Here is a 22071-nt window from a genome sequence, read left to right as displayed (position 1 = left end):
GCTTCGGAAAAAAAGCAGAAAAATGGGCCCGGGGCCCAAGGACTACTGTCCCCCACTGGCGGGAGGGAGGTTGGAGTGGGCTGTCTCAGAAAGGAGAAGTCCCCCAGTCTTCGAAAACCATCCGTCTGGGGAAAGAGCTGCCCTCTCATCACCCGCCTCCCACCTCACTCCTCACCTGGATGCTCATCGGACCGGAGGATTCGTAGCTTTCATCCGATTCAAAACGTTCAGGACACTCTGGTCTTCAGTGAACCGACTGGCCACTCTGCCCTAGGCAAAGTCCAGTGACATCGTTCCTGTCCCCAGCAGCACACGAGAGCTACGTCCGGCTGCAGCCACAGCTCCCACAGGCCAGACGTCACAGAGGCCTGAACAGGGGCTCCTGCGAGGGGGGCTTCGGTCAGAATCTTCCCGGGAGATGGGACATTTTGGTTGGGCAAAGGCGGGGAAGGAAGGGTTCTGGGCAGACGAGCCATGTGTCAAAGGCATGGAGACAGAGACTCCCAGAGTCAGTCAGCTGCGGCACAGCCTTGAATGCTAGGCCTGGTGCTTAAACTCGGAGGAGCAGGCTCCCGTGGAAAGAGACCTGCATCGATGCCAACCATTGCTGCTTCCCAGCTGCGGGGCGCCTCCCCACTCAGGGCGCCCAGTTCCCTCCTCCGTGGGGAGGGGAACCGGGCCCTGCAGTGCCTGGTCCACGTGGCTGACGGCTCTCTTCAGGCAAACTTCAAACTGGCCACCTTTTTTTCATTCTATTGTGAAGCCAGACTTAACGTAGACGTTTGGAAACAACACAAAGAATTTCTGTATGCCCTTCACCCATAATCGCCAAGTGTTAACATTTTAACTCATTTGCTTTATCATTCTGTCTTTCTCACACATATATAAACACATATATCATTAATTTTTTGTCAAGTATTCGAGAGTAAGTTGCCAACAGAATACTCTCCTTTCCCCTACGAGTTTAGCATGGCTGTCCTACAAACAGGGCTTTCTCTTACAGCGAGCCCAGGCTGGAGGCTAACATGAACACGGTACCATCATCTACTCTGCAGACCTTGACTGAAGTTTGCCAGATTTCCTTCCTAGCTTCCAAGTTTCCTTTCCCTAAATATCCTTCTTAACAAAAGAGAAACGATTTCTGGCCCCGGATCGTAAGTTGCATTTAGCTATTGTGTCTCTGAGTACAATCCACTTGTTTTGTAAAATGTTCCCCAATTTGGGCTTGTCTGATGTTTTCATAGGATTACATTCAGATTATGCATTTTCAGCAGGAAAAAGTGATGCTGAGTCCTCAGTACATCATAGCAGAAGGCCCATGATAGCTCTTTCCTTCATTCCAGGGGATGTTAACTTTAATCACCAGGTTAAGGTACAATTATACAATTATTAACATTTCCTTGTAATTTATTAGTGTGGGAAGGGGGGTTACTCTGAGACTATGTAAGTATTGTTTCTCTTCTACCCTTTAGTGAGAGTTTCAGCATCCTCTGATGATTCAGCACATTCCATTTAAATCCTTATTCTTCTGCTGGGTTCTGACTACCCTCTTGGACCAGCCCAGTGCTAGGCAAGAGATTGGAAAAGGAGACAACTCATTTCTTTTCCTTAGGGACTTCCGCTAGGGAGGGAGCCACATACAGAAGCACAGAACAGTGTGGAAAGAGGGCCCAGTGAAGTGGTCCCCACGCTGAGGTCAATGGGAGGTCAGAAAACAGGTGCTCAGCTAACAGCTGCTCAGCTCAAGCTAGAGCCCCCTGGGGCAATGGACCCTGAACCAAAGGGCAGAGAGAATGTGAATGGCCGGAAATCTGGAATGACAGGAAAATCTGTGTCCATAAGCCATCTTTGAGGGCCCCACTGAGACCTTTTCACAAAGGCCTATCCCACCAGCTTCCCAGGTAATGAGAAGACCGGAACCACCAGGCTTTCTTCTAATCCTCATGCAGAGTTGGGGCAAGGGGAGGCAGAGAAGCCTTGTTGAGAGTGTGCCAGGTATGGGGCCCACGGGAGGCACCCCCCCCATACCACACCTCTTCTCGTCCATTCAGCAAACATTGTGGAGCACCTACTATGTGCCAGCACAAAATACTCTCAAGTAGTTCTTGATTAAAGGGGATCCCTCAAACCCAGAGGCCTCCTAAAGTTGCCCAGCACTCAGGGCAAGACAGCAAGTGTCAAGACTTGCTTCAGCTTCTGCCCAGAGTTGAGAGCAGAATCAAGTGGTGGAGAAAACACGGCTGTGTTCTCTCATTCAGGTGGCTCTTATCTCAAGAGCTAGGCTGAGGGCATTCATGGTCTCCCTCCTCTGCCCTCTCTTTTCTCTGTGGCCCTTCCCAGCACTTAGCAGAGAGCTGGGCCAAATCCTTGAGACCCAGGGCACCTGCTCACTTTGCAAAGGGGAAAACTGGCAGAGGCAGAGGTCTGAGCCTTTCCAGGACAATCTTCCGTCCCGCGGTTAGCTTGTGTGTCTTTGTGTGAGGCTTGGGAATACCGTCAGTGAAGAGGCTTCCGAGTGAGGAGTCATCATGCCAGGGCCTTGACCAGGTGGTCCCTTCCAAAGTGAGAGTGATGACAAGCACAGAATCTGCCAGCAGGGGACCTGGGCTCAAACCCCAGCTCTGCCCTACCATGTGACTTAAAGCACACCGCGTAAGCTCATCTGTAAAACGGGGTCCAGCATTGTGGGGAAGGTAACTGGGATGGTATCAGTGAAGTAGGCAGGACAGTGTCTGGGTCATCAGTAGGTGGATTGTTTTTAAACAAGGCCCAGTGTCTTCCCCCAGCATATTCTCCACCTACCTAGACATCTTGGCACTTCAGAAGGCTGGGGTCCTTTGTTCCTCCATGGGCCCCTCCCTTGGGGTCTATTGATCCCTTGCTCGCCTTCTAACACTCAGCCCCAGTGTCCCCCTAGACTGGGCTCCCCTGACCCCTGCACCATGCTGTCCCGCAGCTGTCTTTGCTTGCCAAGGAGCCTCATGGGGGGAAGGAGAGCAGCTGATTTCAAATCTGGGCTCCATTACTTTCTTGCAGTGTGATTTTGGGCAAGTCACTTACCTCTCCCAAGCCTCTGATTGTTCATCGGTAAAGTAAGGTGATAGCACCCTGCAGATAACTTCCGGGTTTAGAGGGAATACCCATAACACACTTGGCATTGTCCTAGAAGGTGGCTGTCATTATTATGTCACCCAGAATCCTTAGCACAGTGCTGGGATTTGGGGAAGAGATGCAGCCCCATTCCAAGATGATTTTCATTTAAAGAGTAGGACTAATGGAGGCCCAAGTCTAACCCAAGGAAAAGGCCCAACAGTGGGATCTGAGGCCCTGAGCGGCACTGGCGTGTAGCGGGGCAGGTATATTGGGTCCACCTGGCTGCCCTCACGTTGGTTCCCATGGCAACCATGGCCCACCCGTGCAGGGTGAAAACAAACCACAACTGAAGCCCCTCTTTGGACCCCAGGAGGAAGAAGAGATGGGAGACAAAGTTGCAGCACATGGGTCCACGGATTTCCTGCCACCCCAGGGCCCACAGCCCCTAGAGCTGGGCCCCAGGCGGAAGTAAGGAGAGAGGGAGGGCAAATGGCAAAGACAATTCACGTGGAGACTCTGGAGACAAGAGGAATCCTCCCTCAATTAGTGGAGTGTGGGGCCCTCAGAAATGGTTAAATTTTCCCCTTGATTTCTGAGTGATGGAGAACCAGTTTGCATTGACCTTGAGAATTTCCTTATAGTTTTCTCCAGAGTTCAGTGTACTGGGGAATGAGAGCTGACACGAGCTCAAAAGGTTTTGAACCCCAGGTGGCTGCTTAAACTGTTAATAAATATTCCATTTATTTCCACTGAACTTCCCCTCCTTGGAAGAATAAAAGTCTTTGGGTTTTTCTGCTTCCCTCCATGCTCCCCCTCGGTCCCCATGGCCAGCAAGTGCTACTAGGCAGGGAGAATTTGGGACTCCTTAGCAGCATGCTTAGTACGTGTCACTCACTCATGTCTAAGAAGCCCAGCTCCAGCCCCGCTGACGAAGGAGAGGAGGAAAGGACCTTTCCTGGCACCAGAGTCGACCTAGATGTTTCCTAAAGGTGAGACTGGATAGTTGAGAAACCCGTGAGAAGTGGGGAGCAAGGAGGCAGGACACAGTGCTGGAGGAAGCTGCTATGCGGAGGGTTCACAGCCCAGGGAGGTGGGATGCGGAGATGAAAAGCCCCCACCACTCTGCAGGCAGCCCTGGGGTTGGGCCCTGACTCTGGGTCATCTGGGCAAGGGATTGCACCTCTCGGAGCCTGTTTCCTCATTCGTAAGACCAGGACAAAAACACCCACCTCAGAGAATTAGGTGAGATTATAATTAAGCAGCTCAGCACAGGGTCTGGCTCAGAGCAAGCACCCCTAAGTGGTAGCTACACCCATGGCTCCCCGAAGGATAAGAGCGTGAGCCAAGGGCACTGATTCCTCTACCCAGCCAGCGGGGTCCTGAGCGTCCCCAGGCCTGGGCTTATCTGTTGGGAGTCCCACAGGCCAGCTATTGGAGCCTGGGCCCGTCACTGCCCGGCTCTGGGTCTCCCCCCTGAGTTTTTACGCCAATGCACCCCGCAGGTACACATTTAAACGGGGTAGTAGGGACAACTGATAACATTGGCCAGAAGGGTGGGAAGGAAGACTTTCACTGTAGACTTCTTCATACATTTTGAGTTTTAAATATGTTACCTTTAAAAAAAAAAAAACAAGTAACATTTTTAAAATGCAAAGACCAAATGAAGATGCAGCCTGAGGCCATATGACCCCAGAGGAGGATTGGCTGTAGACTGTAAGAGCCGCAGCGGAGCCGGGAATGCTCTTGGGAGAAAGGGCAAAAAGAAGGGGCACAGGGGCAGCAGCTAATTGGGGTCCCTGGGAAAGAGTGTGAGCAGCAAGAGACAGAGGGGTGTGCACCTCAACATGACAGGAGTTCTCTGGGAGTGTCGCAGGGCTGGCTGGACTGTGAGAAGGTGGCTTACAGTGGTCTGATGTCAAGTTCAAACTTGCTTCAGTCGGGATGTGAATTGTCAGTGGGATGGAACAAAGGAAAGGGAAGAAGGGGATCAAAGCCTGAAGCATTCATTCTAGGTATCTATACTACACCATCAAAGAATGCACGGCTCAGAATCTTTGGGGTGGGGTAGCTGCGCGTGGCTGTGTCTCATGGACTCCTCACAACTCTTGGGGTGGTGGTCTTATTATCCCCATTTTAGAGAGGAGGCTGGGGTTCAGAGAGGTTAGGTAACTTTTTCCAAGTGACACAGAAGATATTTGAAAGAACTGGGGTTTGCATCAGTCAGTCTCAAAGCCTCTGCTTTCTTCACTCTGATACACAAGTCTCTGAGCCCCCTCTTGGTCTGGGCAGATCCTGGTGAGACCCCCACAAAGGGTACAAGCCCAGAGGGGGACGTTCAGAGCTCCCCGAAGGGATGAGGAGCTAGGCTAGCATGAGGGAAGAGGAGTTGGGGTGATAGGAGGGGCCTGGGGTCCTGGGGCTGGCCCGAAGACCAGACACCAAGGGGATGGGGGAGAGGGCAGGGAACCAAAGGGAGGACCCTCAGGGAGAAGGGAGGGCAACTTAGAGAAGCAGACGGAGGGGCAGAGAAAGAGAACTCTCAAGTAAAAAGCCTGTACTTGCAAATACTCATCTGAGGGGAAAGGGAGTGTAGGCTACACACTTACTCCAAATGAGCATTTTCAGAACACCCACCACTTTGGAACATGTCCTCATTCCTTCCTTCCCTCATTCATACATGCAGGCGGTGAATCCACAGTGACTGAAAGTCCAACTGACAGGAGTAAGGAGTCTACCAAAGGCGGGTATTGGTGGTAGCTAAGATGTTTTATTTGAGGGTGGATTCCATTTTGCAAGACAGACAAATGGTCTTCACAGCCAAGTCTGATATGTCACATTGGGCAGGGCTGGGTCCCTGAGCTCACTGCCCAGCTGTCCCTTAACCACCTTACCCATGTGGGGAATGCTCATGTGGGTTCAACTTGGTGTAATTTCAATGCTGGCCCAGCAGACCTCATGCCAGAGGGAGCTGTCGCTTTGCCCAGTCCACCAGCAGCAGGGCTTGGGAGGCAGGCGGACGGAGGGCCTGGAAGCACCCACGTGCGTGCGGAAGCTCTGGGGCGTCTGCATCTCACACCCTGCGAGTGAGTTTGTGGGATCCGGCTAAGGACAGGACAAATGTCAGATCTTTATAAAAACCCAGAAGGAGTTGGGAGCTATTCACTAAACGTTCTCACTAAACATATTCTTTTCATATTAGCATCACACAGAAAGAAAGGGAGAAGGGAGAGAAAAGTGAGTACAAAGGGGATGGAGAGCTGAAGGCCTTTGAAAGTCACTGGGATCGGGGGCTGGAAGGATCCGTGGGGTCTAACCAGGAGCCCGCACTGGCCCGTGGGTACAGCTGGGGGAGGCCACCAGCTGCCCCCCAGCATCAAGGGTGACGCCAGCTGCCCCCCAGGCCACAGCTAGCCTCTAGACTTCAATGAGGCATCAAAAACGTTGAGGCAAACCGAGATACCTATCAATGAAATGACTTGGTATCGAGGACTTGCTTCAAAATAATACATGAACTGAAGCTAGGTGGGGGACTCCTGGGGGCCTCAGTCAGTCAAGCATCTGACTCTTGGTTTAGGCTCAGGTCATGATGTCAGGGTCCTGAGATCAAGCCTGCGGCTGGCTCAGAGCTCAGCGGCGAGTCTGCTCGAGATCCTCTCCTGCTGGCTCTCCCCACTTCACGTTGGTGTGTGTATGTGCATACTCTCAAAATAAATAAATCTTAGAAAAAAAAGCTAGGTGGTACATGGATGTTCGTCATGCAAGTATGTCTACTCTTCATCATGCTTGAAATAAAAAAAGTATGATAAGCAAAAAATCCTTTAAATGGAGGAGCGCCAAAGAAATCAAAAATGGCAGGTAGAAGGCTAGCAAAGGAATATAAGCCATAGAATATAGGCAGAAATTAATGAGAATTGTGTCTTGGCTTTTCTTAAATAACACTGCAAATCAGGGGTTCTGAGCCAGGGGATGATGGATGAGCTGTGTTCCCTGAGCTCCCTGTGCAAAGTGACCTGATAGTTTTCAAAGAATCTGTGACTTTCCCCTGGAGGTGAATAAATTGTATTCTCTCTTAAATATGCTATGCATTCATTAGTCACTGGGGGTGTGGTTTTTAAGTAGAGGGCTTATTTTCTAGAACTGGCATATTCACATCTGGACCCCATGTTTTCATCTCTCCTCTCAGTCAGCCAGACCTGGAACAGGACAAAATTGGCCAACCCACCTCACGGCCCAGCTCCCAGGGGGCGGCTCTGGGGGGCCCCACAGTCCCTGAGCCTCGGCAGTGGAGGTCAGGGAGAGCCGTGGCAGAGAGAAGGACACGCAGTGGGGAGGGGAGGCCAGTGAGGCTCCCTGGGGTCTGAGAGTGGAAGGGGGAAGGGGTGTGAAGGCTGTCATCCTCTGGCTTTTGGCTGCGAATGTCCAACAGAAACCATGGTTTTGAATAGTCTGAGGCACAAAACCCAGAGAATTCCTTAGAAAACACCTACCCATTCCTCACAGGGGAGCATAACACCTGATGTGACATCATGTCCCTTGCAGTGAATTCTTTCAAGAAGGCCCGCTCCACACAAGCTCCCCAGAATGGGCAGAGCAGGCTCTCACCTGGGCTCTCAGCCTCGTGGGCTGGGGAAGTGGGGTTCGTTTAGGGGACCTTGGGGGTCTCATCGTGGAATCATCCTCACAGTTAAGTCAAGGGTGAAGGCCTGCCCCATTTCCTAATGCATTAGGGCTAACATTTCACAGGCTAGTGCGAGAAATAAGGACATGGCCCTTGGCCTTGGGAACGGAAGTAGGAAGAGAGGATGGAACACGGGGTCCAGGCATTACTCTGGAGCTGGGGCTCTGACCTCTGCTCTCTATCACCCTGCTTCAGGGGAGACATCTGAGGGCTGAAGTCATTCCCCACTCTCCCACAGGAGGGCACAGACAGACCAACAAGGACCCCGTCTCCCAGCACTCCTGTCTTCTCCCTGACCAGGTTCCTGAAACCCAGAAGCTTGCCTGCCCCTTCACGTGGAAAGAGATGGAGGCCCTTGGTGAGCTCTGCCTGAAGGGAATGAGACAGGCTAGAGAAGAAGGTCTGTCCCAGGGCAGGGGCTGATGAAGGCTCTTGGCTGATCTGCTTCTGTCCAGGCTTTCACCTCAGAAGGACCTGCTCCCTCCTTGCCACCTCTTCACCCCCAAGTCCTGGTTCCATCCTTCCTCCTTTGAAACACCCCCCCCCCCCCCCCAACCCCCAACACACTTTCCTTCTCAACCCCTCCCCCTGGCTTTCAGGCTTTGGCTATCTCTTTATGTCCTGAGAGAGAGGTGGGAGGGAGCATGTCAGGAAGCTCCTCCCTCTTGACCCCCTGCCCCCAGAACCCTGACTCTGAGGGCATCCTCCAGAACAGGGTTCTCTAGCCATGTAAACTGTCAATGCAGTGCAAGGTGCGGGACCAAGAGAAAATGCTTGGTGGCAAGTTTTGGGTTGTGTCCTCGTCCTTCCTTGACTGCGGTCCCTGCCTCTGCTGCCTCCTTCCCAAACGCCTCGCAGTGCTTCACCCCCACCCCAACTCAGGACAGGTGGCCTCAGTTTCCTCCTGTCGGGGAGGAAAGGGGGACTTTCTGTTGCATCTGGGCACTATGGCCATCCCTGCCCAGGAACCAGAAGAATGGGTTTGCAATGGAGACTTTCAGAGACACACCACAAGACGTTTCACAGTGTGGCTCGGGACCTCCTTTTATTGCCCCCATCACCTCCCAGAAAGCACTCCCTGCAGCTTAGGTTCCAAACGAGCACCCAGGTAGCACACGGACTCCATGGAGGGAAGGACCAAGCTATGGCCAGTGGGCCGGCTGGCCGGATTCCGAGAAGCACAGACCACTGAAGTTTTTTTTTTAAACTGTGCTTTATTTAGGGCTAAGCTGGAGAAAGCGTCATCCAATAGTTACAGAAGGTTACAAGGAGTTTTAGGGAGTTGAGTGTGAAAAGAGCAGTTGTACTGAACTGCGGCTGTTTTTTTTGTTTTTTTTTTTACAACATCTGGACATCCTAAAAGGAGGAGCCAAGAGAAAGAAAAAGAAAATTTAAAAAATAATAATTAACCAATGAAATAGACAGAAAGAAAGGAAAGGCAGGAGGCCTAAGAGGAACCAGACAATTGTTCTTCTAAAGCAAAATAAAAAAGGGGGGGGATGGTAGGTCCGAGAGCCCCCTGGCCTCCAGATGACCTGGACATCAATGGGAGGAGGGTATCAAGGCAGAATGCCAAAGCAAGTCTTCCCAACGGTGCAAATAAATTATAATAAATATGTTATACTTTAAAATATATGTGTTCTTAAATAATTCAGTGTTTTTTTCTGATTCTGAGTTTTTTTAAGCAATGTCTTTTTAACTGCTCTAAAGTCATTTACCAAAGATAAATATCGTGCTTTCATTAAATAGTTTTCCTTGTTTTTTTTCTCTATCATTACAATTAAAAGTCCTACAAAATATGCAAATTTATTTACAGAAAAACAGAGCCGGCATCATTTAAACATCCCTGTTTTTCAAAATTCCTTGTAAACAGTTTCAGAAATTCTTCAAAGATTGTTTATTTTCTCTCTCTTGTTTAAGGTTTTTGTGTGTGTGTGTGTTGTTTAGTTGTTTTAAGATGAATTTCCCAGGTCTCCCTTGCCCGGAAAGTCTCTGGAGCAAGCATGGAAGGCGAGTGAAGCGGCAGGTGTCGAGGGCTTGCGGAGAGCGGGCGAGCGCGCGCAGCTCCCGAGCGAAGCAGGCGAGGGCTGGCGGCGGGCCTTCCAGCGACGGCGCGGCCCCCACCGGCGCGGTGAGCGGCCGGGAGCCCGCGGGTCTGGGCGAGTCCGGCCTGGCCCTCGGGGTGCACGGCGGCGTCCGACAGCACTCGCGGGGAGAAGGGATCGATGCTCAGTCTAAACTCTACAAAAGTACAGTCCTACAACATCTGGGATTTTAGCAGTAACGCTAACTTCTATAGGTTTTTTTTTTCCTTTTTTATTTTTTTTTTATTTTTTGCTTTCCTCTAATTTTTCTTCTATTATATAGGTATTTTAAACGTCTCCTTTTTAAAATTCTGTACAACTATTATGATTTTAAGAGGGGGAAGAGTTAGAAGCATTTACAGACTTTTCACAACAATTATCTTGCCTTGTAAGTCCCTTTTTTCCCCTCCTTGTTTTCTCACACTTCACAGTTAATGAGTTTTAATATTTTTGTTGCTTTCCCCAAATATCCACCAATTTGTTCATCTTAACAGCTCCATCCAGACATATAATACAGAAAACCATAGGAAAGTGTCATAGACTTGAATGAGGGTAATCAAAGCGCCTCTCAAAGTATCAAAGAACTATTATCTTGCTGTTTTAAAAGCATTGAAGCATTATTTTTCCTTTTTTTTTTTTTGCTTTTTTTGTTTTTTTTTTTAATTTTTTTATTACATTTTTCATAGAATCGCTCTAAGCTGTTTCAAGAACAGCCACGAGGCAGGAAGGAGATTCTCCTCCATCCCCCTCTATTTGACATAGAGCTACACAGCTGCAATAAAAAGTTTGGTCCTTTGGTCCCTAAATAGCTAAAGGAATGACAGATAGAGATGCTCAGTGGCGGCCTCCCAGCCGCCCCCTGGGGACCAGGCCCCACCACACCGCTTGCCCCAGCCTGCCTCAGGCGCCCACGGGCTGGAAAAGCCCCGGGGATCGGTGAGCAGCGTCTCTTCCCACTTCCCAGCCCTTCAGCCTCCCCATCTGGTCTCAAGTTATTTTGTTTTAAAGTTGCCTTTTTTGTGTTTTTTTTTTTTCTCATTTTTCTTCATCTTCTTCTTTGTGTCATATATATTTTCCCCCAAACACGTGCCCTCTGAACTCCACAGACGCTATACTTTCCTTGAAGAAATGTTACAGTCACAGAGAGTGTCTGGAGTCTTCAGCTTGATTGATATTGGCTGATATGTCAAAGGTGTCATCCAACAGTTCTCATTTATAAATATATATAGAGAGAGGTTTGTTTTTTAATGTAGCCCGTTCAGCATCCTGCCCTAAAATGAAGAAAATCAGGGCTGATTAAGCCAAGAGAGGAAACACAAAATGCATCCAAACACCAAAAGGACCCTGCCTCAGGGGTTAGGGTGGGAGCTCTGGGGGATGGCGGGAGGGAGGGGAGAGACCAGTATGAGAATTAGTCATGATCATGATACATAAAAAAGAAATCGACTCTTCTGTTCAGAGTAAGAAATCACTGGAGGTCTAGTGGTGATGGTTGTAGCTGAGGTTTTGTTGTTGGGAGAGGGGTCTCGATTTGGGTTCCTTTAGAGTTCTGGAATGGGGGGGCTAGATCTAAGGGAAGAATTTGGGACTGTGGGATATGAATTCACAATTAAACCAATGTCTGAGGGATCTAGCCCAGATACAATATGTATACAGAAGCCTAGCAAACAAGACAGCAAAAAATCTAGCAGCCCAGCCCCCTCCTCCCCTGCTTGAGGAAAAGAAGCAAGACATCCGTGACATGAATTTCGCTGAACCCTTGCCCAGTTCCCAGCCAACCGCTTCTTTCCCAAGGTCAGTAACTATTTGCGAGGCTATGTATATATATGTATATCTGGATATATGTGTAGAATATATTCACCTGCACATATGTGGATATACATGGATATGTGTGTATGTATATGCATAGATACACACATATACACACACACACACACATAATATTTTTCTCATACATGCCAGGGAATTTAGAGGAAATTCGGAACTTCAAGGGAGCGGGTGGGAGAACCTAAACAAAGTTAGAACAGATTTCATCATCAAGCTCAGATAAATTAACTCAGTTCTCGATTTTGTTTTGAATGGTGACTTTTTTTTTTTTTTGGTGTTTTGTTTTGCTTTTAAGAAAAAAAATCATGATCTGACTAGAATCAGAAGGAGAATGCTTAATCATTGTGAATTAACAAATGAGACTCATCTCCATTATAGCAAGCAGCTTCCACTTATACATGGGGGTGACTGGTTACATCAAGAAAGTTAGAACCGCAAAGCCCCCAGTTGAGGGGACAACGTCATGCGTATATCAATCCATGCTGGCAGGTTTTTCACACTGTTGATTCAACAAACAGCAAACCGTACACAGCAGTCTAAACAATTACAACACCAAATAAAATAATAATAAAATTAAAAAACACTTGTCAAGGACCCTTTTTCAGTTGTAAACAAAAAGGTGCATTTTGCTTTTGTCAGTACTGTTTTTTCCAAACCAACCAAAAAGCCCCCCCCACCCCCAGTTCCCCCGCCTCCCCTCCCCACATTTAATTTAGCATAGGTGGTTACAATACAAACCTTACAATTGTTACCAGGCTCTCTCTCAGAGGCCTCTGGCTTTGTACTCTATAGTTTTTTTTTTGGTTTAGAATTTTTTTTTTTTTAATCATTCTGTTACAGTAGAGATTTTGTTTTTGTTTTTGGTTTTTGTTTTTCCTTTTGAAGTGAGATTTAAAATAGCCTAACTGGAAAAAGACCAGACCTAGGAAAAGTGTCAATTGAAAAAGGCCCCCAAATTTCTAGAAAAAAATAAAATCACAATATTTTCAAGTGCAAGTAAATCAACCACGCATAGATATTTTTTAAGCTGTTTTCCTTATTTTTAAGAAAAAAAAATAATGGTTTGCACAGTTAAATGATCCCATGTTTGATAATTCAGGAATTCATCTTTATTTTTACTATATTTTTTTGTTCTTTTGTTTTGTTTTTTTCTCTATGTGACATCTAGAGAAGCATAAAAAACGCTTAACAAGAAAAACCAAACAACAGAAAGTAAAACCACTGCAAGCACCAAGAACAAAACAAAAATGAGCACAGCAAAAAAGATTGTGGCAGCACAAAAGTCAAGAAAATGCACGTGTGATCATGACTGGCCAATCATCAACTGATACAACATCCAAGAAAAACGCTCCAATCACAGCACCTCCACGAAACTTGACGGCAATTGTCATGCAACCGATTCTTAGCCTTGTTACATGACGCCATCATGTCACACTGTGAACTTTGAGTTGATTTGAACTTACGGATGGGGGACTGTTTTCTCCACTCTCATGTGATTACGTGAACTTTATTCCTAGCTCAGCGCGAGACTGTGGTGGATTTGACTGGCCCTGGTTGGGTTGTTGGAATTTGATTGAATGACAAAAGAAGAAAAGATTTTTATATATATTTATATATGTAGAGAGAGAGAGAGAGAAAGAAAGAGAGGACAAGAGAGTGTGGGCAAGGGGGAGGGAAGAGGCAGGGGCAGGTTGGGTGGGGTTGGGGAGTGTGGGAGGGCAGGGACAGTCGGGTGGAGGGTGAAGAAGGGCAAGGAAAAGTTAAAACAAAATCAAAAGGAAAAATATTTATACAGCACCAGACCACAGCATCAATCTAAAAGCTCTGATGAGAGAACAGCAGTCAAATCATAAGAGAACTGAAAAGAACTCAAAGGATGGAGGAAGCCGGCAGACAAACGACGTGGGCACATCAACACACACACACACACACGCACACACATACGCACACACGGTTGTTTATGCAGACACGTGGTACTGTGAACAGTAGCAGAACCTCACACAGGGCCACTAAGGGCATCCATCATGCGTTGGGAGGAGGAAGAGGGGAGTGCGCAGTTTGGCAAGAGGGCTAGGAAAAATAAAACAGCCCCTCGAACCACCGTGGCCAGCAAGCAGATCAGGGAGGACGCTCTCTGATTTGTATCACCCTCGGTTCTCTCTCCCCCGGGGCGGGGGGGGGGGGGGGGGCACGCTCTCCTCACCCCCCCCCGCCTTCTGTGGCATCAGCCTGTGGACCAGCAGAGGGAGCCTGTCAGGGTCACCCTGAACGGCGGGGTCGATCAGAGGCTGGCTAAGGTGACCTGTATCCGAGGGGTCCATTCACGGGGCCCTGTGCTGCCACAGTAGAGTCCACACCAACAGCAACTCGGTCCTTCCGCCCCTGTGGTCCAGCCTTGGCCACCCTCCCCAGAGAAGAGGGTCTCCTCGGCAAGAGCACCCACTGTGTGACGTTACGGTCCTCTCCTCTTCTGCTCTGCCCCAACCCTCTTTTCTTAGAACCTTCAGAAAACGAACACGTTCAGTTTGGAGACTGAGAGTAAATCACATCAGTGTTACTGGAATTCTATGAACACGCCTTGGCATTGCTGATTTAATTTCATGATCACCTCATACCCTTCGCTATGCTCCCAAGGTGGCCCATGTGGCCAAAGTGATGCTACTTTCGGGCACATGAAGCCTTTAGAAGGCTCCACAGCGCTGACCCATGGAAGGGCCAAGAAGGAAGACTTTGGGGTGCCCTCCACCAGGGAGGGGAGTGCTATGGCCCTGGTCTCCAGTCTCTGCTGCTGTCACTTCTGGTCTGCTGACCTCCCCTCCTCCACCTTGTCCTCCTCCGTTCCCTACACCCCTGCAGGTACATCTTTCTAGACTGACCCATCTCACAGGCCCTTACCTGCCTTCTTTACTGGTGGAGCCCTAGGTGGCTGGGGCTGAGTCCCCTTCTCTGTCAGGTATCATCACATTCTTCCACTTTGAGTTATCTTCTGCCCTCCTTACCACGTCACGGTCCTCTGCCCCAAACCCAGGAATTTGGAGGTTCCCAGCCCTACCCCCTCCTCATGGTTACCCCTGAGCTTGCTCCCCAGCCCCCGCTCCCTGAAGCCTCTGCACCTGGCTTATCTGCAGGGGTTTCAATCCACCAGGCTTCTACACAGAGCAGACTTCCACTCTCAGCTTTGTGTCTTTCTTCAGGGAGTGTGGAAGGGGAGCCTGGCATCTGAAATGTCACTGTGGGTAAGCTACCAAGTCGCTGAGGGGTGACTCTATTTTAAGCGCATACCCAGCCTCCGGCTCTGCCTTCACAGAACAGCTTTTCCTTCACAGACCCCTGCCTGCCGGCCCATCTGAGCTGGGCTTTTTGCTCTTCTATGGCAACTGCAACTAAGGGGGTCCTGGGGACCCCCTCCATTCCCCCCCCCCTCCTGAGCACCTCATGGGTGCCCATTCCTCCCCACTGGACTTGCTCCTAAGCCGGCCCCCAGTTTGCCTCTAGCCGCCCTTCGGCACCTGCGCTGTTCTGGGTCCTGAAGATCCAAGCTGACCATCACGCAGCACCTCCTCAAAGCCCAGCATGGGGAACTTCTCGTACCCACTCTTGCCCCTCACACACACACATGCTTGGCCCGACACACAAACATGCTGTCACACTCATTCAACCCCTCGGGAGCCTCCCCAAGGCTCTGCATGTGCACAGCTGGCTAGCTGACTACTCTCTTCATTAGGGAACAGGCGGACCCTTGCCTGCAGGGATGACCCCTTCTTGCCACCCTCTCAAAGATCCTCACAAAGCACAGCCCAAGAGGTGGCAGCAGGGTCACTGACCAGCAAGGGGAGCTTGAATCAGGCCTGGGAAGCTCCAACTCACGACCTGGGAGAGGAAATTATGGTCAGCTGAGCCAAATCAGATGCCAGGTTCTAAACACAGCTGGGCTCCAGCCAGAGAAGGCCCCGCCCCAAAGCCGCCGCCCAGCCCCGAGCAGGTGAGGCCCAAAGCACCCATACCTGCACAGCTCGGAGCAGACACCATGCAAAAGCACACTCAGAGCCACAACCCAGGACCCAGAAGAGAGAGGACCCCCACTGAAGTCAGACACGCTGCTCAGTGTCCTCCAACCACAGAACCTGCCCTCAGCTTGGGGCCCAGCATGTGCTGCTGATTTCTGTGGCAGGACAACGGACTTGGCTATTCTGCTCGCTGTCTGTGGACTTGGCCACACTTTTGCCCAGTCTTCTTACCTTTGCCTCCTCCCTCTTAGTTTCCTGGTGAAGATTTCTTAGAGAAACCCCCACCTTAGTACAAGGCAATGAGCCCAAGCAACCAGAGGGGCAGGGGCATCAGGGAAACCAGGAGCGGGTGGGGGGTCATACCCTCAGGAGACATCAGGATTTGGGGAGCCAACCTGACTCCACCCAGGCTGCACATTATGGAACCAGCACCCAACCACACTCCCCACAGCTGCCCAGCTGGGGCCCCCTCCTCCCCTAGATCTGCCACACTTCGGTTCTAACCTGGCTCTGGACCCACGGTGACTTCGGGTGGCCAGCTGGGCCCTGGGATCCCTCCACCCGCTCACCCCTTTGCTCCCAGCTATGGCTTGTCCCTCCACCCTGTCTGCTCAGGCTAGCCCTGTCCCTCTGAGCATCTAGGACTCATCATTTGCAAACACCCTTTATGGGCCTGTAAAATCGGGGGTTTTTAGCTGTTTTTGCATGTTGTTTCCTCCGCTTGTATCTGCAGTCCCCACGCCTCTGCCTTGTCTCAGCATCTCCTTCTGTTACAGCCTCTAACAGGCTTAAGTTGGAAAGCCTGAAATCACCTTTTGTTAAAACGCTGTCTAAATGGATTAAAGGTCAACTTTATTTGTAGGAGTTATGTTATGTCATAGTTTTTTAGAAGACTGCTTAGAAGGGAGGAGCCCAGAGAAGTGAAATGTCATGACATGCCCCCTCAGAGATTCAGGACAAGACTCTGGAGTGGGAGGGGTGGGGTGAGGATAACGGGGAGTAGGGGGTGGTGATCATTCTCCTTACTTAAAGGCACTTAGGAGCACAGCCTCTGGAACAAGGCTCCAGCTTCAAATCATGGCTCTACCACTCAGTAGCTGATAGGCAAGTAACTTAATCTTTTGTGCTCCATCTTTAAAATGGGAATCAAGACAGAGTAGTCAGAGTGATACAGTTACACCTTAGACTTGTAAACTGTAAGAACTGTGCCTCGTGTACGGTAAGCACCACGTGAAGTTTGGGTTCTCGGCTGTCTGGTCCTGGTTTTCCCTGGGGGAAGAAGCCCTCTGCTTTCTTTCTTTCTTTTTTTTTTTTTTTTTTAAGATTTTTTATTTATTTATTTGAGAGAGAGAGAGCACATGAGAGGGGGGAGGGTCGGGAGGGTCAGAGGGAGAAGCAGACTCCCCACCGAGCAGGGAGCCCGATGCGGGACTCGATCCAGGGACTCCAGGATCATGACCTGAGCCGAAGGCAGTCGCTCAACCAACTGAGCCACCCAGGCGCCCAGCCCTCTGCTTTCTAAACCATGCCTCTCAAGCCCTCACGACAACTATGAGTGTCAGCTGCTTCCACCGTGTGAGCCACTTCTTACCTTCTGTCCCAAACAGCAAATCTGCCTCACTTACCCTTCCTCTGGGAATTTCTCTGACCTACAGGTTCTATCCTTGCTTGGGTTTTAGTTGCCCGTAGGTCTAGGAGGCTAAGACAAGCTGCTTTCACGGGAGACATAAAACATACCCACAGGGGCCCCTCGGAATCTCAGGGCATGGCCCTGGAGCATGCCCCCTCCTTACAAATCCTCTGATGACTCCAATACCTTGGTTTCATTAATGTAGAAATGGTAGCCCAAGAGGTCATGCCTTCATGGCAGAGCTAAGTTTATCTCTGAAAAAGGGCTCTCTGTCCAGAAAGGATGGCTCTCACTGACCGACCCCCCCACTCCTATGGAAGTGCACCCCCTTGCAGGCTGCGTCCTGCTGTCTGTACTTGCTGAGCCAGAAGCTCGTGCGGGCAGGATGGTGACCCTCTCATCTCTGCAGGCCAGCACCAAGCCCAGGGCCCGGCCTGGGATGGGGCCACACTCTGAATGAACATGGGTGTACGCATCTTCACATGAGCCAGAGATGGGCAGGGGTGGGGACTCAGCAGGCAAGAGAGGCGGCTTTTGCTTTTCCAGCCTTGCAGAAAGTAGAGACTCAAGCACCCTCTTTGACAGAGGTGAGTGTTGCTGCTCCTGGGCGGATGGAGGGTGTTCTGCTGGTAGTGGTGGGATTTGAGACTGGGAAACTGGAGATCTCCCTCCCAAACTCCAGACTCTGAACCTCCACGTGAGTGGCTAACTCATGGGCTTTCCACCAACGCCTCTTCATCTCGGGTCACGGCAACTCTGCTCTTCCAATCACTCGGGCCAAAAGTTGGGGCTCATCCTTGACTCCTCTGTCACACCCGCCTCCGATTCATTATAAACGCATCCTGGCTCTGCCTTCCCCAAACACCAAGAACGCAACTCCATCCTACCACACTGACTGCTGTGCCCCAGATGGAGTGGTCCACGCACTAGCCTTCTGCTTGGGCTGCCACAGTCTATCAACGCAGCAACCAGTCATTGTGCTGACATGCAACGGGTCACACCACTCTTCTACTCACTGCTCTCCAACAGCTCCCCAGCACCCACTCCCGTAGTCTATACAATGGCCTGCAGGTCCTGCTGGAGGTGGTCCTCCTCACCTCTGGGACCCCCTCTCCCGCCATGCTCCCATGCTTGCTCTCCTCCAGCCACTTTGTTCTGCTCTTCTCCAACACACCACCCTGCCCTCTCTTTGGAGCCTTTGCACTGGCTGAAAGACTCGCTCCTCCAGATGCCGGCATGGCCCCCGGCCTCACCTTCACGTCTTTGCTTGAAGGTCACCTACTCAACAAGGCCTACTGTAACTACCTGATTTAACTGTAATCAACAATTCTGACACATTATATAATTTACTCTTTGGTCATATGTGCTTGTTTATTGTCTGTCTCCCCTTCTAAGGACAAGGGTTCTTGTCAGTCTTATTCGGTGCTGAGTCCCAAGTACCTAACAGTACCTGGTGCACAGTACTGCTGATGGGAGTGGAGGGGCAGAGGGCTGGGAGACCTGCCTCTGGCCTGTGGGTGAGCTGGGCCTACAGGAGCGCCCAGCAATGTGGGATACCAGGCTGAAGGAGGGCCTGACACATCTCCCCCAACCCCCTCCCCCTTTCCCAGGAAGCTGCTTCACCCAGGGGAACAAGTGGCCTGGAAGAGGAGTAGCCAACTATGTCTCCAGCCTCCAGGCAGGACCCAGACTGAGCAGGAAGGGCTGACGACTGCCCACTCATCACGTGGTAAAGCGGGCAGGGCAAAGTGGTTCCAGTGCTAGGCCATCACCCTCCTCAACTTCTGCCCCAGACTGACTGAGCTACGGAGAATTGGAGGGGTGAGGGGGTCAAGTGTCTAAAGACCACCAGCCCTCAAGGCAGGAGAGATGGGAAGGGGAGAGCCAGGGAGTCTAGGAGAAGGCCCCAGGAGACGTGGACAGCTCCCCCTCCCAAACTCTCCCAGCCCTGAGCTTGCCACAGGCTCACCCCAGGGTTTTCTGGCAAACAGGATCGCCAGTGTAGACCTCCTGGATGCACGGTCCAGGGCTCGCCCCACCTGCTCAGAACGGTTCCCTCACTCCTGCTTCTCTTGGCTCTGCAACAGGGGGATGGCCACGCCCATTTCTGCCGGATGACCACAGCTCTAGGCCTGCCCCCAGGCACCGGCTGAGGAGCAGGTCGAGCTGGGCGCAGCGGGTCCAAGGCAAGCGAGGGTCCAGCTCAGGAAGGCCAGAGGAGGCGGCGGGTCCGAACGGTGTCCCTTCCCCAACCCCCCGTCCCCGCGCCCCGGCCGCCCCCGGTTACCTGTGCGAGTCCTGGTCTCCCCCGGGGGACGCTCCCGCCGGCGCTCAGTATGGGCGATTGGCGTCTTTGGGCCGCTTCAGCTGCACCTTGAGCCTCTTCATGCCGATCTGGAAGCCGTTCATGGCCTGGATGGCGGTCTGCGCGCTGGCCGGGTTGTCGAAGCTCACGAAGCCTGGCGAGACACGAGGGACGAGGGCCTGCGTTTCCACGGGGCCGCCCCGGCGGGGAGGGGTGGGTGGGGAGAAGGGCGGGGCCCGAGGGCGGGGCGGGGCGGGGCTGGCGGCGGCCCCTCCCTGCGCTCCCGCCGCACCTCGGGCAGGAGGGGGGCCTCGAGGCTCCTCCCCCCCCCCGGGGCCCCGCCCCGGCCCGGCCTCACGCCCCCCACAGCCCGCGAGCGCGCGGCCCCTCCCGGGGTGGGCGTGTCCGGGGCTCCAGGCCTCGCAGACCCGCGCCTCCGGGCCGGGCCTCCCCAGCTCCACCGCGGCTTGGGGAGGCGCCACTCTCCTGGGCGCCCTCGCCCCCCACCCCGGCCGGCCCCGGCACCTCAGCCCTCTCCTTCGGTGGGAGGGCGGACACACCTGCGGGTGGAGGAGTTTATTGGACACTGTCCTCCCTGACAGGAGGGGGCCTGGCAGCGGGAGGGCACAGGGTGCCGGCCTGGGGAGAGAGAGGAGTGCGAGGGGGAGGGAGGGGGGCACCCCGGAGAAAACCTCTCCACCGCCGTTTCCAGCCGCCCCCCTCGCGAGGGCCGCCTGGCCGCGGGGGAAGGCAGGGGCTGACAGTCCTCGCGGCCCTCCGCCCCCCTCCCGGTCCTTGGCGAGGCTGCCCCCAGCCAGGCTCCTGGCAGACACTTGCCTAAATCCAGTCCGACTCGCAGGAACCCACCACTTCGCGCCCAGGGGTTGTGGGCACCTCCCTTTTATTTAAAATTCCAAGCCCTGGGAGCAGGTGCTCTTGCCCTGGATTCTAAGCGCGCACCAACTGATGCATCCCCTATGAACCCCTCATGGTATCTATAATAACAATAGTAGTACAAATTAACACTATTAGTAAAAGTTAGTTGAGAGCCTTCTCTGTGGACTAGGCACTGCAGAAGAGCTTTTCACAAGGTCACTCCTCCCAACATCCCAGAATGAGATATGGAACCATCTATGGCTCCCAGTCACCTTCTGAAACAAGCAGCTCCCAGCTGGGGAGGGGTAAGGGTCTGAAAGTTAGTTTAGAAGTCACCCTTTGGGAACTTTGAATGCATCTCCTTATAGGGACTACATTGTACATCAGCATTTCTTAAACTGGCCCTAATCGGTATTCCTGAGAAAGGGGCTTCTGTGGTCAAGTAGGCTTGCCACTATGCCCCTCTGGGATAGTTCAAGGCACATTAACAAATAAACACCCCACCTCCCACCCCAAGTTCTCCAGTAAATAAACATTTACAGCTTTGCCTAGTATTTCCTGGAATTTATTTGACTTTAGAGGCCCTTTCTCCTGTAAAATGGACTTAGATCCTGCGAAATAAGTTTGGCGAGGTTCCCAGGCCATCCTGCAAGCATGTCTCATTTAGGGTGCTTGTCCCCAAATGGCCTCTGGATATATAAGTGACAGGTGTACAGACCCCCAGGGAAGCAGTAGCTGTCTTCTTGGCTAATTGTCCATGGTACATTGGGCCTGTCCTCAACCCCTCCCTCACCCTCCCCATGTGGTGACTCTGTCTTTTTACCTCTGCCCTAGGCCCTGCCTCCATTGGTCTCTCTCCTCTTTCTCTTGACTCCTTCCTGCTTTTGCTCACGTTTGCTCACGCTTGCTCTGGCAGCCGTGAGCCATCAAAGATGTGTGTACATGCAGTAAGTGTACTCAAGAGTGGGTGTGTGTGAGCTCAGGTGGAATCAGTGAGTCAGGCCAGAGAAAGAGGACCGAGCTCTGTGCAAGTCCATCCGCCACAACAGGAGAGATTTCGGGTGGCCCTTAGTCAGAGAGCCGCATGGGGCGTCCTTCTACCTGCTGCTCTCATCCCCCTGGCAGGTCCGCCACCCCACTGACCTCTCCGCCTGACGCCCACGGGCACGTCTTCGCAGAGCAGAACGGTTTTCACACGTGGGAACTGTAGGTCTGTTACACTGCTCTCCCCCAGAGTTAGGGGGTGGTTGTGCTAAAGCTTCTCTCTCTGTCGGGAGAGAGCCTAACTGAAGGCGACAGCCCTCTCTCCTTCGCTGGCCTGCCCACACAGCACTATCAGCCCAGACTCTACCTCCCCATCTGCCCCCTGCCCTATGTGGCTCTTCTTGCAGGAAACACACGTGAGCAAAGCACGGAGGAGTTGGGAGCAAGATAAAGGGGCTGGAGGTGCTATCTAGGGCAGAGGGCTAGAGGCAAGGACGGCCGCCCAGTGGGGAGAGTGGGAGACAAGAGGTCCTGGAGGGAAGAAGCCCAGCCTTCATAGGAGAGTTTAAAGTCTCTGGGAGCTCAGG

The 22071-nt window shown here is 51.8% G+C and overlaps 1 protein-coding gene across 14 annotated transcripts in view; it reads right to left on the bottom strand.

Moving 5' to 3' along the window:
* Positions 1-10481: 10481 nt before the first annotated feature.
* Positions 10482-22071, bottom strand: part of CELF4 (CUGBP Elav-like family member 4) — a 291364-nt gene continuing 279774 nt past the window's right edge. For 9 of the 14 annotated variants that reach the window (XM_034995846.1, XM_034995847.1, XM_034995848.1 and 6 more), the window contains 3 exons: positions 20185-20263; positions 19607-19778; positions 10482-11126 (listed from right to left, as the gene is read on the bottom strand). In XM_034995846.1, the coding sequence (XP_034851737.1) occupies positions 11100-11126; positions 19607-19778; positions 20185-20263 (278 nt within the window). In that variant the 3' untranslated portion in view covers positions 10482-11099. Of the gene's footprint in view, positions 11127-13178; positions 13233-19606; positions 19779-20184; positions 20264-22071 lie in introns of those variants that run through there. The other 5 variants (XM_034995843.1, XM_034995844.1, XM_034995849.1 and 2 more) reach the window with 2 other exon arrangements.

This window comes from Mirounga leonina, unplaced genomic scaffold (assembly GCF_011800145.1).
Source record: "Mirounga leonina isolate KUSES-001 unplaced genomic scaffold, KU_Mleo_1.0 Mir_93, whole genome shotgun sequence".
NCBI classification, from domain to species: domain Eukaryota; kingdom Metazoa; phylum Chordata; class Mammalia; order Carnivora; family Phocidae; genus Mirounga; species Mirounga leonina.
The sequence above is the reverse complement of the archived record's forward strand: the minus strand, read 5'-3'. Positions and strand labels throughout refer to the sequence as shown.